The 16,726-nt window shown below is 42.7% G+C and overlaps 1 protein-coding gene across 2 annotated transcripts in view; it reads right to left on the bottom strand.

Moving 5' to 3' along the window:
* The window catches only part of TTBK2 (tau tubulin kinase 2), a 207,524-nt gene that overhangs the window by 133,496 nt on the left and 57,302 nt on the right, over positions 1 to 16,726 (bottom strand). For both annotated transcript variants that reach the window (XM_077818805.1, XM_077818806.1), the window contains one exon: positions 10,704 to 10,851. In XM_077818805.1, coding sequence (XP_077674931.1) covers positions 10,704 to 10,851 — 148 coding nt within the window. The remainder of the gene's footprint in view (positions 1 to 10,703; positions 10,852 to 16,726) is intronic.

The following is a 16,726-nucleotide window of genomic DNA, read 5'->3' as shown; positions in this document are numbered from 1 at the left end:
CACTAATTTGAGGAACACTGGAAACTCTAGAAGAGAGTTTTAAAGATGCAGTCCCAGTATACAAATCTGAAAGTAATCTTTTGGCACATATCCATTAAACTGGCAATGGTCTTTTACTTTTATTTATTTTTTTTTTAAACTCACATCATGAAAACAAAACCAGATCCCTTCACTCTCATTGGCCATTTAACCCCTACTGTTTCCATGCATGACAAAACACAATTACAGTAATCTTAGCTGCTATTTGTACCTACTATACTTAAAACATTTTCAGACAAATGTGATTTTTCAAGCTGACAGTATCCCATTAACTTCACAAATACTTGTCTCAAGTACACTCACTGGGACCATTCAAGAGTACAGGTGTACTTTGAAAGGACTGGCTGTTAATAGCTTCTTTTTTTTTTTTTGGTTATGTGTAGAAACATACAAAGCAAATACACTGTACATAAATCAAATTAAATATAAGAAATAAAGCACATTGACAGGTTACAGAAGATGACCTTAAAAGTGATTTTTCACTCTACTGGCTAGCTCAGGGAGCCCTTCATAATAATCTAAAGAAACTAGGTCAGATTTATTGTTACTGACAGGTTTCAGAGTAACAGCCATGTTAGTCTGTATTCGCAAAAAGAAAAGGAGTACTTGTGGCACCTTAGAGACTAACCAATTTATTTGAGCATAAGCTTTCGTGAGCTACTTCCGATGAAGTGAGCTGTAGCTCACAAAAGCTTATGCTCAAATAAATTGGTTAGTCTCTAAGGTGCCACAAGTACTCCTTTTCTTTTTTATTGTTACTGTGACACTTCTCAAGTCAATGGAATTACAAATAAGATTAATCTTGTTAACTCTAAAAATGTTTTTCTGAATGCTCCCCTGATGAGCCCCAAATTATTCTTCCAAGTTTCTCTGTGAAGAAATGCTCCTCTATATTTATACCTAACACACTATCATAATAATATTTGCACAAGGTATACCTTGTGAAGTATCATTTGAAAACTCATAACTAAGGCTGCGAGTATATCACGGAGGTCACAGATTCCATGCCTTTCCGGGACTTCTGCAGTGGCTGGTGCTGGCTCAGGGGCAGCCCGAGCAGTCCCAGGGCCAGCACCAGCAGTTTGGGTGTGTGAGAGGGGGCTCAGGGCTAGGGGTATGGGGTGCTTATCTCAGGGTGGGGGGCTCCCCGGATCCCACTGGCATAACCCCCCTACAGATCCTAGGCAGCAGAGGAGTGTGGGGGGTCTCCACGCCATGCACTGGCCATGGCTGCAGCCCCGCCCCCACAGCTCCCATTGGCTGCAGTTCCTGGCCAATGGGCGCTACGGCAGCCGGCATTTGCAGTGGGAATAGCGGAGCCCCTGCCCTTGCACCTGTCTCCGCTGCCGAGGAGCTGCAGGGACGCAGAGCCAGGTAGGAAGCCCCTGGCAGTCCCACCAACCCTCCCAGTGTAAAGTTATGAACTTAATCTGAAATCATGACTGAAGTGTGTTTCCCAGATAAGTATGGGGCATGACTCAACCAGTTTCTCAAAGACTAAGGGCAAGCTGACATATCGTCCAGGTGCCAACAAAGCTGATGGGCCATCAGCTATCAAGTGGCCATTCGTTGGCAAGAAAGGGAGGCAAGGACAAAGAGATCTTGCATCTCAGCAAAGAAACAGCATAAGGTCTCCTTCCTCCATCAGACCCCCTCTCTTGTTTCTCAGCCAGAAATGCTTTTCAAAGACGGACTGAAACTCTTAAAAGGAGGAACGAACAGATGAAGACCCCTCTACCTCTCTCCTTGCACATCTCATTCTCTGCAGGTGAGAAGACAAAGGAAATAGCCATTGGATTGTGGGAAAGGGATCCTGACCTGAAAGTTTGGTCAGTAATGCTGTTGCAAGCATGTGGTGAGAAACTTTGCATTGAATCGAACATAGTTTGTTAAGCTAGGCACTAGAAATGTTTATCTTTATTTTCTTGTAGCCATTTCTGACTTTTATGCCTCATTGCTTGTACTCACTTAAAATCTCTTTCTTTGTAGTTAATAAACTGCTTTCTTGTTTTATCTAATTACTGTGTTTAAGTTAAAGTGTCTGGATAACTCCATTTAAGGTGGCGAGTTGTTGTGTATTATTCCCTTAAAGGAATCACGGATATAATATATTTGAACTATCCAGGAGAGGGCTAGGCAGTACAAGACATACATTTCTGGAGAAAAATCCCGAACTGGGAATATGTTGGGGTCACGTTGCAGTATAACCAAGGCTGGTGAGACCCAGCGTGCGACTGTTAGACTACAGTTACACAAACACATCTCAGAGTGACCTCCATGCTGGAAGGCTGTCCATGAGCAGCCCAGGTGGGAGCTACTTAAGCAAGGTATTGTAAGGCACCCAATTTTGCAGGGCAGGGGTGACAGAGGCCCCCACTGTTCTGGATTGCTCCTAGGTATGTCACATTCTCCCATTTACACCATATTTGAGTGCATCATGTGCAGTTCTAGATAGCTCAAAATGTCCCAGCCTTTCCAGAACTGCCAAGTGTCATTTTGTGTGTGATATTCATACCATCAGCTCTCCATCACAGCCCTCCTAGGTTCTCAAACCTCCAGCTGGGCTGAAGACAAGAAGCTGGCATTTCCCTCTGCAGTAATTCCCACTAGGGCAGCGTTTCTCAAACTGGGGTCCACAAGGGTACTCCAGGGGGTCTGCAGACCCCACTGATTAACTCCTCCCCCTACTTCCCAGAACCTCCTGCATGCCAGGGGACAGCTGTTCAGTGGCGTGCAGGAGGCACTGGGAGGGAGTGGAAGGAGCGGGGATGAGGCACACGCGGGGAGAGGGCAGAATCCTGTTCGGGACTGCTGGCCCCGCTGATCAACTCCTCCATCTCCCTCCCAGCGATCCTGCATGCCGTGGAACAGCTGTTCCCCGATGTGCAGGAGGCACAGGGAGGGAGAGGGAGGAGCAGGGACAGGGCATGCTCAGGGGAGGGGGCGGAATCACGTCCGGGGCCACCAGCTCCACTGATCAACTCGTCCCCCTCCTTCCCAGTGCCTACTACACATCGAGGAACAGCTGTTCAGCAGCATGCAGGAGGTGCTGGGAGGGAGTGGTAGGAGCAGGGACAGGAAGAGGTGGAGCAGGGTGGAGCCTTGGGGAAGTTGGGAAAATCAATGGCTTTCTCTCATGAGTAAAAAAGTGTCACATAATGAGCCATACAAAACTTGGTTGCAGTGCCCTTCCCATTTCCCCTCTCCTTCCCTCTTTGCTGCAGAATAAAGCAAGCGGAAATGACAACATATTTTAAAAAAAAATCAACAAAAAGAAATAAAGATGGACAAGCCTATCAGCTCCTATTACCTACTCATCTCTACGCCACCAGTAAGTGATCAGGTCACACTCATCTCATGAAAATATGTTCCGTAACCTCAGGACATATTTCCTTTGTACACATCTCTTGGTTACAGATACAATGACAATGAGCTAGAAAGACATCAGAAAAAAGGAATGAAATCAGAAAGACAGATAGGCCTATATTATCCTGATCCAGCTGTGTCATAAATATAAAGGGAAGGGTAACCACCTTTCTGTATATAGTGCAATAAAACCCCTCCTGGCCAGAGGCAACATCCTGTTATATGTAAAGGGTTAAGAAGCTCAGCTAACCTGGTTGGCACCTGACCCAAAGGACCAAGAAGGGGACAAGATACTTTCAAATCTTGTGGGGGGGGGGGGAGCTTTCGTTTTGTGCTCTTTGTTTACGTGGTTGGTCTCTCTTGGGACTGAGAGAGGCCAGACAGAAATCCATCTTCTCCAACCCACCCTAATCCAAGTCTCCAATATTGCGGTAAGACAGGCAAGGCGGATTAGTTTATCTTTTGTTTTATGTGAATTTTCCCTGTGTTAAGAGGGAGGTTTATTTCCTGTTTTCAAAACTTTAAGGTTTTGCCCAGAAGGGGATCCTCTGTGTTTTGAATCTGAATACCCTGTGAAGTATTTTCCATCCTGATTTTTACAGAGATGATTTTTACCTTTCTTTTTTTATAAAATCCTTCTTTTAAGAACCTGACTGATTTTTCCATTGTTCCAAGATTCAGGGGTTTGGGTCTTCGATGATTTTGTAACAAATTGGTTAGGATATTATTCTCAAGACTCCTCAGGAAAGGGGGTGTGTAGGGCTGCGGGGGAGGGATAGCTCAGTGGTTTGAGCATTGGCCTGCTAAACCCAGGGTTGTGAGTTCAATCCTTGAAGGGGCCATTTAGGGATCGGGGCAAAAATTGGGGATTGGTCCTGCTTTGAGCGGGGGGTTGGACTAGATGACCTCCTGAGGTCCCTTCCAACCCTGATATTCTATGATTCTATGATTTTGGGGGAAGACGTCTCCAAGTGGGCTCTTTCCCTGTTCTTTGTTTAAAACGCTTGGTGGTGGCAGCATACTGTTCAAGGACAAGGCAAAGTTTGTACCCTGTGGGAGTTTTTAACCTAAGCTGGTAAGAATAAGCTTAGGGGGTCTTTCATGTCGGTCCCCACATCTGTACCCTAGAGTTCACAGTGGGGAAGGAACCCTGACAACCTGTATTCTAAAACTTTAGGTCATAAAAATCTCTTTTCCATTCCAGTTGAATGAGCACAGTTACTTTGCCACTTGAATAATGAATACTTCCAGTATGCATGGCAAATATCGTACTACTTTCAAGCGTGAAGCTCAGCTAGCATGTTCGGGAATGTATTGATGCTACAGACCAGCATCTATCTCCAATGCAGTATGCACAAAACAGGAAATAAAATAAACAAGTTCTTAATCATTTGCAAGCATCATAAATGCTTCTAGTTAAATCTAATACACTCAACTTCCACTTCATAATATTGTGAAAGGATTCCAGTTTATATTCTGAGAGAATGATGGAAGACTAGATCTAAAAATGGACATGACCACTTTGCACCAGTGGCCTTTAGCACACAGCAAATACAAAACATCAGTCAAATGACATACCATTGAAAGCTAGCAACACTGTAATCATGTGCTTCAACAACAGTTTCACTGAAATTCAGAAGCCCAAACAAAATAAGATGTTCTTTGCTGCTTATTTTTCACATAGATTTTAATACTAATCTAGAGGTAGAGAACTGTGCATAAATTAACCAACAGCTTGCTTTAGCATTCTGTAAACAAACAAACCAGCTATCCAGAAATTTGTTAAGCTTACATTCTTCTCACTTGACAGAATGGGAAGAGACGCTGGATAATATAAGACAGACATCTATCTATCTATCTATATTACTATTTTACAAAAACCAAACCCACGATACTTTTGCATTGAGTCTCAAGTATCCTGGTCAGACAAACTCATCAAGCCAAAATATAAAAAGAATGCATATATGTTACTATTATGACTCTTGTAGATGAGCTACTGATATACACCACAGTTATATATAAACCACCATGTCTAGAGATTTTTGGATGTGAATTCCAGTACTTGTATTCCATGAGCATAAAGAAATATTGCCTCACTTCCTGTGAATTGAATTAAGTATCTCAAGCTATTTAGTAGGCTATGTCTAAGGAAATTCTATTTTTGATACTGTTTGTCCAAAGAGATTTTTGAGGATGAATTCCAGGACATTTTGAGGGTTCCCTGTAAAGTGTTGAAGTGTTTTGCCTAGAGATGTGTCCTCTTGTATTTACTTTTTGGATTCTGAAGATTCATAGGAGGCAGGCCAACCTTAGGTTCAATGAGGATGTTCAGTCACACTATCATGTTCATACCATTCATTTTTATCCAAAATGCTTGTATTATTTGCATTTTCAAGACACACATATTAATGAACCTCTTGAGACTTGGCATCAGTCAAAAAAGTTTTCTTCACCTTTATAAGCAATACGTTTTGGGGTACAATATATGTTTGAAGTAATTTATAAACAATCATTCTGAATTTTATGTAACTAAAACTGGAAGTCATATTATCATAATGTTCTTCCCATTTTTCTTCATTAGTCTGCCTCAGTATCTCAAGTCCGTGTCCCCATAATTTGGGGTATTTTTCTATCTGATTTAAGAAGTGTTCTGTACTGTGTATACAATATGCTATTTGAATCAATAGGCAAGTGGAAAAAGGACTGAAGTCTTGAGTCACTTGTTCTGTTTTTCCATTGTTTAGTATGAAACAATATGACGGTGCGGATTAAAACTTTGTTTATTAAAGTGAACATTTCAGGCTTATTGCTCTTAAGGGATCTATTCTTTTAATAAGTAATTCCAGTTTTTTATATTTTCTAGAGATTAGGTAGGACTTTCCTGTGGAGCATTATTTATAAATGTACACCGGACCCTCGCTAGAACGCGGGATTTGGGATCCATGCGTGGGTGCTGCATTAACGCGCGGATCGCGTTATAGCGGGGACCGCGTTAAAATGAATTCCAATTAAAGTAATTAAATTTGGGATCCATGGCCACGACCGCGTTTTATGCAAATTCGTGATATATAGATGTGTGTTCTAGCGAGGGTCCAGTCTATATGTGAATAATCTAGTGAACCAGGTCCTGGAGCCCAGAACCAGTTTCTAAATTTAGATGTATTACTTGATATTAAAACAAACTATACTACAAACAGATTTTTCTCCAGTAAACCTTTCAAATACTCATTTAAGGCCCTGGCTCAGCAAAGAATTTAGGCACTTGTATAGTCCCACTGACATAAATAGAAAAAACAGTTACATACGTCTCGTAACTGCTGTTCTTTGAGATGTGTTGCTCACGTCCACTCCAAGTAGGTGCGCGCGCCACGTTGCTCATGTCCACTCCAAGTAGATGCGCGCGCGCACCACCTGCTTCAGAAGGTTTTTCCCCTTGCAGTACCTGTCGGGTCGGCTGTGAAGCCCCCTGAAATCGCACCTTCATTGCGGTTTATATTAAGTCCCAACCGACCCGCCACCTCTTCAGTTCCTTCTTGCCGGACACTTCAACAAAGGGGCGGCGGGTAGGTCTTGGAATGGACATGAGCAACACATCTCAAAGAACAACAGCTACAACACGTAGGTAACCATTTTTTCTTCTTCGAGTGCTTGCTCATATAGATTCCAAGTAGAGTGATTCCCAAGCCTCACCTAGGAGGCAGGGTCAGTGTTCATGGAATGGCTGACTGCAGTGCTGCTTTGCCAAATGTTGCGTTTTGGCCCGAGGGCCACATTGGGGTCGCAAAACTCTGTGGAAGGCCAGGTAGGGAAGGCTCTGCCTCCCCAAACAACCTGCCCCCCCATCCACCCTCTCCCACTTCCCACCCCGACTGCCCCCCTCAGAACTCCTGCCTGCCCCCTCCCGGAGCCCCCCGCCCCAACCACCCCCGGGACCCCGCCCCATCCAACCCCCCCGCTCCCTGTCCCCTGACTGCCCCAATCCCTATCCACACCCCCACCCCCTGCCAGGCCCCCCCGGGACTCCCACGCCTATCCAATCACCCCCCACTTCCCGCCCCCTTACCATGCCGCTCAGAGCAGCAGGAGCTCGCAGCCCTGCCACCCAGCAGGAGCAGCGGGCCAGAACAAGGGCGGTACAGTGAGCTGAAGCTACGGGGGAGGAGGGGGGGACAGTGTGGGAGGGGCTGGGGACTAGCCTCCCTGGCCGGGAGCTCAAGGGCCAGGCAGGATGGTCCCACGGGCCAGATGTGGCCCGCGGACCTTAGTTTGCCCACCTCTGCACTAGGGGATTGCTTCCCATAGCAAGAGAGGAGCTGCTCCAACAACCGTCACTGGTGGTAAAAAGGAACTGAAAAGGCAGTGGGTCAGCAGGGACCTATATACACCGCCATGAAGGTGCACTCCACGGGGCTCCACAGCTGACCCGACGAGTAACGCTAGGGGAAAAACCTTCCAACAACTGTGCACGTGGCACGCGCACACCTACTTGGAATCGACATGAGCAAGCACTTGAAGAACTACTCATATTTAAGCATGTGCGTAACTGCTTTGCTGGATCAGGACTATAAAACAGCTTCTTTGCAGCTCTCCATTACTTACGGTACTTTATACCTATGATACTACTACTTTCACTTCATTATTGTAGTGTATGAAACATGCCCATTGTATTACCGAAAAATCCTAAGAATAAAACATTAAAAATACTGATTTTGCACTCTTCTAGCACCTATCTTCAAGGATCTGCATATCTTCTTATTCCTGTTCCATTTCTTCTTATTCCCCTTCTCACCCACTTCTCTATTCCTCCCTCACCACTCCCTTTGAAACCTTCTCTCATGTATTTTCATTTTTTCCCATGCCAAGTTCTGTGTTTGGAATAGTTTCTTACTTCTTGTGCAACAAGGCCCTGATCCAGTAAAGCACTTCTGAACAAATGTAATTTTAAGCATGTGAGTAGTCTCACTGAAATTATTTGGACTATGTGTGTGATTACAGTTACACGTGTGCTTATGTGTTTTGCTGGATTGAGGCCAAACTGCCACCTTCTGTTCTTTCAAAGCACTCCTTAAAGCTTACAGCTTCCACAAATCCCCTGAGAATTAATCTATCAATGAAATATATCTTTAAAAAACAAAAAACGTTTAAGAGCTGTCCTCCAGAGCATTCTGTATGGTAATATCATTGTTGAGGCAATGACTGTGTCTTCCTTTGTGTATTAATTCAGCAGCAAACAGACAACGTTCAACAACAACAAAATCAGAATCCTGCAATTAGTAGCCCAAGTCTATTTTCTAGGGGCACATGACACATAGCAGACAGGACAAAAATATTCTGCAATAAATAGCTGTAACATTGTTTTGCCAATAGCCACTTTCTGTCCATTTTACTTACTTTTTTTCCTATTTGAAAACTTTAGTCTGAAAACCTGTGAGATAGAAAAATGAGTGGAGATTCTTGCTGCTAGGAGCTAGACAGAAAAAATATTTTCTGGCATTTGTCTAATTTCTTGTCTGTCATGCAAAAAGTAATCCTATCAATCTGGATTCAAAAAATGGTAATGTATTTATATGTCTATCCATACTATGGATTCCCTACAGTAAAAAATATTATAATGTTCTAACTTCTGGGCTAAAATTTATAAGGGCACCTCCTTCTTCTCCCCTCTGTTTCTCAAAGAAGTACTGATCTGGCTTTGGCACCTAACTCCAGGACAGGGTTCGTGACTGTGAATTCTGAGTGGAGACAGGTGCTTAACTTCCTCTGCATGGCAGGGTTTAGGCCAAACCCCTCTGCTAGTTATTTCCTACTGGCTTGCTTAGGTGGCTCCCCAGTCAGCCAGCTGGCTTTTGTGGATCCCATTCTTAGGTGCCTAATTCTCCGTTCCATTGTATCGAGAGCCTGGGCACCTAACTCAGGTTTCTACTAGCTGGATAGGTGCCTAAAAGATAGGGACGGCAACACTCAATATTGCAGTGCCTGAATCCCCCTTGTGAATTCCACCCTTGGAATGAAATGGCCTGTTAAAGTACTTGTATAATTGCATAAGCGTGCTTGGTGTACTAATCTATATGGAGCAGAGGCTGCTATTGCTCTTGCAATGTGACCTTGTCAGCGGATTGGATAACACCATATGTCTTGAAGTTTTTGTTTTGTCCAAACCATGAATCTAGAAACAAACTATAAACAGCAAGAGAGAGACTGGCAGCTGCACAGATTAATATTGGAGCAGTCTCCAGTTTTCTCTGTTTTCTTAAAGAAAATTGTATTGTTTAAAAAAAGGTAAAATTTTAAACTTCACAGCTCTGAATAATAATAAAAAGAGAAGCTATTACATTTCTCTCAGTACCAGTACCTGCTTTTGACTTGAAAAAGTTTGAATGTTAAGCTAATGAGGTGACCTAATTATTGAACATGCAAGAATCACCAGTCAGTCAAACTAGTTCTGAATGCTCAACCACTTGAGCTCTAACTTGCTGACTATTCAAAAGTGCTTCAGAATTCTAAATATCATTGCTTCTGTGTATCTTACTGATTAGAGCACATTTATATTCTTTATGGCTGTTTCCACTTTAGTATCACAGAATCCATTGAGAAACCATCCCTTTGAGAAGACAAACTATAAAATACTGGGGAAAGTATTCCTGTGCTGGATGTCAGCTGGAGACCCTCAACCAAAGAGGAAGACTTAAGCAAAAGTTTAAAAAACAAAACAAAACACACACACATACAGACGCACACACACCCCCAGGGCAGAGACAACAACAAAGAGACAAAAAGAAAAGGAGTACTTGTGGCACCTTAGAGACTAACAAATTTATTTGAGCATAAACTTTCGTGAGCTACAGCTCACTTCATCGGATGCATTCTTTTTGTGAATACAAACTAACACAGCTGCTACTCTGAAACCTGTCAACAAAGAGACAGGATCCAGAAAGAAGCTAAAATTGGAGATTAAGAACTTCTGATTTTTAAAACAATTGAAACTTTCTGCTAATTTTCTCTTATCCTATTCAGATCGTAAGGGCAGCTCCATCATAAGCTTCCACATACTGGAAGTGAATGATTTTCCTGCCCAGTATGCCAAGAACTAGAAGCCTCTGCTCACCATTGATGAAAATCAATATACACAAAGGGCCAGATTCACCCTTACTTTGATTAGCCCCATTGAGTTCAATGGTACTACTTACAGAATAAGGAAAAGATGGCAGAACATGGACCCTAGTGACTGGGAATGCAGTTGTGACTCTTAGCCACCTACCATACACTCGCTTGTTGGTATACCAAGGAAACCACCTTACCTTGCAGTTTCTTCAACACAGCCACTTCCATTTTCAAGACTTGCTTTGGTTGCTGAGCTGACTCGACCTTTAGTGCAACATTTTCCCGCGTGAGCAAGTCCAGAGCATCATAAATTTCTCCAAACCCCCCACCTCCTATCTTCCTCAACTGCATTAAAAAGAAGCATATAGAGGAGACAAAAAAGACAAAGGAAACAAAATACATTAATATTTCTATGCATTGTTCTCATAGTAGGAAACTACCAGTATATCATGTTACCACCACTTTTTAACTAACATGATATTAAACATGATTTCACCCTTAGTGTGGACAAGAAGAGTCATGTTTAAAAATGTGTTAGCTCATTGTGGTACCATAAGAGGACCCTACGGTTAACGACTATCAGCTAAACCACTTTGTCCCCCATCTACACTAGGTTTTACATAGTGTTTACCATCATGTTAGTTAAAATGTTTTAGTAACTTAATAAAATTTCCTATTGTAGAGATGGCTAAAGAAAGGACTCCACAGTATACCCAACATATTCATACCTCATATAATAAAATAGCACCTAATCCCCAAAACAAACTAACAAAATCATATCAATGTACAGTGAAATTTTGAAAAATATGCCCTCTTTCTTCTTCAGGAATATATACTTGGAGTATACACACACTTATAAAGTTCCTTGGGTCTCTGAACAGAACCAGTATAGCATTCTCTATTGTGTGCAATGACCTTTGCATAATAATTAAAAATAAAACCACCGCAATTTAGAAAAGATCATCTTTAAATTTGGATTTTTACTACCAGGCTGGTGGGTAAGAGGGCTCAGTGGTACCCCAGTTCCAGGTGACACTCCGGGGTGTGAACCTATCACAGTATTCAATAAATATTTCTGTCCTATATTTGTGAAACAAAACAGATGATGCAATCCATTCCACTAATATCTCGGAAAGATGTTAAGAAGAAACTACTAAGATTGGACATTTTTAAATCAGCAGGTCCAAGGGTTTTAAAAGACTTGGCCAAAGAGCTCGCTGGGCTGTTAATGTTGATTTTCAACCCGTCCTGGAGCACTGAGGACGTTCCAGAAGACTGAAAGAAAACTAATGTGACGATTTTTAAAAAGGATAAACAGGATGACCTGAGTAATTACAAGCCTGACATTGATCCTGGAAAAGATAATGGAGCAGCTAAGACAAGACTCGATTAATAAAGAATTAAAGTAGGGTAATATAGTTAATGCAAATCAACATGGCTTTATGGAAAAGAGATGCTTTCAAACTAACTTGATTTTTTTATGAGATTACAAGTTTGATTGATAAAGGTAATACCATTCACATAATATACTTAGACTTCGTAAGGCATTTGACTTGGTACCACATAATATTTTGATTAAAAAACTAGAATATAAAATTAATATGGCACACATTGAATGGATTAAAAACTGGCTAACAGAAAGGGCTTAAAATTAATTATAAACAAGGAACTGTGTTTGAGTGGCTGTTTCCAGTGCAGTCCCACAGGGTTTTGGTTCTTGGTCATATGCCATTTAACGTTTTTATCAATGAACCAGAAGAAAACAAAATAATCCTCAAAGTTTGTAGGTGATCCAAAAAGTGGGTGAGTAGTAAATAATTAAGAGGACAGTTCACTGGTCAGTGATTGCGCAAGCAAACACTGTGTGTTTTAATATACCTAAATGTAAATGTGAACATCTAGGAACAATGAATGTAGGCCATACTTACAGGATGGGGGACTCTATTCTGGGAAAAAGTGACTCTGAAAAAGATTTGGGGGTCATGCTGGATAATCAGATGAATATGAGCTCCCAATCTGATGCTATGGTGAAAAAAAGCTAGTGCAATCCTGGGATGCATCAACATGGGAATCTTAAGTAGGAGTAGAAAAGTTATTTTACCTCTGTATTTGGCACTTGTGCAACCACTGCTGAAATAACGTCTCCAGTTCTGGTGCCCACAATTCAAGAAGGATGTTGATAAATTGCAGAGGGTTCAAAGAAGAGCCATGAGAATGATGAAAGGATTAGAAGACATGCTTTATAGTGATAGTCTCAAAGACCTCAATCTATTTAGCTTAACAAAGAGAAGGTTACCTGGTGTTTTGATTACAGTCTATAAGTACCTACTTGGGAAACAAATATTTAACAACAGTTTCTTCAATCTAGCAGAGAAAGATATAACATGATTCAATGGCTGAAAGTTGAAGCTAGACAAATTCAGACTAGTAAGGCAGAAATTTATGACAGTGAAGGTAATTAACCATTGGAACAATTTAACAAGGGTCGTGGTAGATTCTCCATCACTGACAATTTTTAAATCAAGATTGGTTGTTTTTCTAAAAGATCTGCTCTAGGAATTATTTTGGGGAAGTTCTATGGCCTATGTTATACAGAAGGTCAGACTGGATGATCACAATTGTCCCCTCTGGTCTTGGAGTCTATGAAACATGAACAGGGAAAATAGACAAGGGGGAACTAACAATGGCTTCATAAGGGTGTAGGTTTGACTAGGAGCTATATCTGCCTGTAGGCCTGAAATCCAAAGTCCACTGAAGTCAACGGAAACGAGGGACGTGATCGTCCCCCTCTATTCAACATTGGTGAGGCCTCATCTGGAGTACTGTGTCCAGTTTTGGGCCCCACACTACAAGAAGGATGTGGATAAATTGGAAAGAGTCCAGCGAAGGGCAACAAAAATGATTAGGGGTCTGGAACACATGACTTATGAGGAGAGGCTGAGGGAACTGGGATTGTTTAGTCTGCGGAAGAGAAGAATGAGGGGGGATTTGATAGCTGCTTTCAACTACCTGAGAGGTGGTTCCAGAGAGGATGGTTCTAAACTATTCTCAGTGGTGGAAGAGGACAGGACAAGGAGTAATGGTCTCAAGTTGCAGTGGGGGAGGTTTAGGTTGGATATTAGGAAAAACTTTTTCACTAGGAGGGTGGTGAAACACTGGAAAGCGTTGCCTAGGGAGGTGGTGGAATCTCCTTCCTTAGAAGTTTTTAAGGTCAGGCTTGACAAAGCCCTGGCTGGGATGATTTAATTGGGGATGGGTCCTGCTTTTGAGCAGAGGGTTGGACTAGATGACCTCTTGAGGTCCCTTCCAACCCTGATATTCTATGATTCTATGATTCTATGAAATGGGCTTTGGGCATGCCCTATATGCCCTTCTTTTTATAACCTGACCTGATTCCCCACCTGGAAAAGTTCCCAAGTTATAAAGAGACAACTTGCCAATACCAGTCATAGGAAGCTAGGGAAGCCAATCACTGAAAAAGAAGAAGTAGAGAGATAATTACAAAAACAGCACTTAGTTGTGCGTGTTTGTTCGGCTTTTCTTTTAAGCTCTAAGAACTTAAAATTGGTTGCTCTTTAGACCTTCAAACCTGGCATGTGCCTAGCTGTCAAATATGGAAGTTGTTTAGATAAGTTTGAAGTTTTCATAAATACTAAACATAGGAGATGTAACAAATAAAGTTATAAAAATGATGCACAGTTTAAGAGATATTATGAAAAAAGCAATATCTTTAAAACTATCACATCAACTTTATGAATGTTATCTGTATATTTGTGAGCCAGGGACTGTAGGCTGGCTCCATGGGGGAGAGTTACAAAGCTTGCTCCAGGCACTAAAATCAATGGAGGTTAATTATTGCTGACTGTGGGACAAGTAAAAAATTTCAAAGAAGTACCGTTGGTACATACTGGATTCAAGAAGCAAGGGAGACAAAGGAAGAGCTTGAGGTATAAAGAGCCAGCCTAGACTGGCTGAGCACCCCTCATTTTGATCCAACAACTGACACAAGATAGTAGCCAGGAGGGCAAACCCTGCTATAAGAGTTTGGAACCTAACAGAGTCCCCATGTGGAAAATGCGGGACACCTGGTAAGCCTTAGTGTGCATGTAGACCTTTTTTTTGTTTTGTTTTATTACATTTTTGCGGTAATGCTTTCCATAGAAACATAGAAATGTAGAGCTGGAAGGGACCTCGAGAGGTCATCTAGTCCAGCCACTGTGCAGAGGCAGAACCAAAGAAAAATAAATGTGCTGTGCTTTGTGAAAACTGGTTAGTCACCGGTACAACATGGTCATGGCCCCTGAAAGCATGCAAAATGGCAGATGCTGAGCTAAGGTCACACCTGCTGAGATAAAGTGATGTTCAGGGGGACTGAAAGCCTGAACTCCTTGTCTGGAAGGAGAGGGATGTGAGTCGCACCCAATAGAGAGGAGATGGCTAGAGGCCTGAGACCTAAAGGAGCATCCCTCAAGCAGATCAAGGAGGGGTCAGACTGTGCAGTTACCCCAAAACTGTAACACACAATATGTACATTTTCTTTATCAATTAAAATCAGCCTCAACAACCCTCTCCACATTCAACCAAATGACATGAAAACCCCACTCTACCAGCCTCCTCCTTACACAACTGAAATATGATGGCTGCGTGGAGAATGTTAGGAAATGTGTTCAGTTAATATTATTTTATGTATGGTGGTATAATGGAAGTAAAACCTGTGACTGGACCCGAGACAGTGATGTAACATCTTAAGACTCTGTAAAGACCCTTTCAGTTGCTAGGAGCCACCATGCAATGTTTGTTTGAATTCCAGCCACTGGGTGAGGATGGCTGGAAGGAAAAGTTGAGGCGGGCTGGCGGGAGATAGGTTGTTCCGGGAACTGTCTGAAGGTGTCAGGAAGGGACTCTAAATTATTTCATCCCTGGGTTTACTTGAAATGAAAGAAGTAAGGTATTGTTAATCAAGTCTGGGGTGCAGCTGTGGAGACTGGGTTTTCCTGCAGTGGCCTTTGATGAACATCTGCCATATTTATCAGCGAGCTCCCCACTTGTAAGGACAGTGTCCTTTGAATAAAAGACCCGACTGAGGGATGACAAGAGATAAAATTTCCAAGTGCAAACCCTGGTGGTGGCAGCTGTTACCTGAATGCAAGATTAGATTAACTTACCTCCATAGTGAAGACAAGCCCTAAGACAACCGAGAATTTAATTGCACAAGAGTCAAAAAAATAAAGAGTCATGGTTCTCACAGCACTATTAACTCAGCCTCACTGCATGTATTCTTCTCTTTCTATCCCTACAACTAAAATTCCCATCCAGGCCTGCACCACATCCCATCTTGATTACCGTAATCTCCTCAACCCTGACCTCCCCAATATACATATCTCCCTCCAATCAATACAAAATACAGCCATTAAGATTATATTCTTTATTCGTTATTCTGATCATGTCATCCATCTCAGAGCCCCTTCCCTAACTCCTCCTCCTCTACTCCATCGAGTTCAAGCTTCTTGTCTCGGTCTTCAAGGTCCTGGATAACTCTAGTCCTTGCTCTCTCACCCTTCTTAAACATCCTGGTTTCTTTTTGCACCTCCTTCACCCTCTAATAGCAAGATAGCTATATTATTTGTCCATTTTCTCCCCAATCGCTGCCATGCTTTCTTCCATGTCACTTCTTAAGTAATGAATTACCTCCCTGAGCTGGTCCAAAAGGCCACTATCACTTCTGCGTTAAAGTCCCTCTGGAACACACACTTCTGCTGAGCCTATGCTATATGGCCTTCAGCGGCTGGGCAGCCTAATGGCTAGATCGTTGGTCAGAGGAGTGGTAGGGGGACCTGGACCCTCCCTCTTCACATAGTCCCAGGCCAGGGCCCTGTGTAATTCTACCCCTAAACAGTGGAGATGGGTCTCCCTCCCAGTGGGGGAAGAGGTCAAGACCAGTTTCTCTGGGCTACTTCCTACTCTTTAGTTTGGGCGTGGCCCTGCTAGTACAACTGCCCTGCAGTTGGGGTTTATCTGCAGGCTCCCCTTATACTTGCCTCCAGTGACTGTGCTGGTTGGCAAGTCACTGATCAGTCCCTTCAGGCAGGCAAACAGAGTTCCTGCCTCCTCACCTGTCAGCCCCCAACTGAGCCCATCTCCCTTCTTTTCTCCTCCCTCCAGGCCTGGCATTGTCTGCAGGCTTCCTTTAACCCCTGCTGTACCAGTTCTCTGCTCCCTC

The sequence above is a fragment of the Eretmochelys imbricata genome, chromosome 6 (assembly GCF_965152235.1).
Source record: "Eretmochelys imbricata isolate rEreImb1 chromosome 6, rEreImb1.hap1, whole genome shotgun sequence".
NCBI lineage: Eukaryota > Metazoa > Chordata > Testudines > Cheloniidae > Eretmochelys > Eretmochelys imbricata.
The sequence above is the reverse complement of the archived record's forward strand: the minus strand, read 5'-3'. Positions and strand labels throughout refer to the sequence as shown.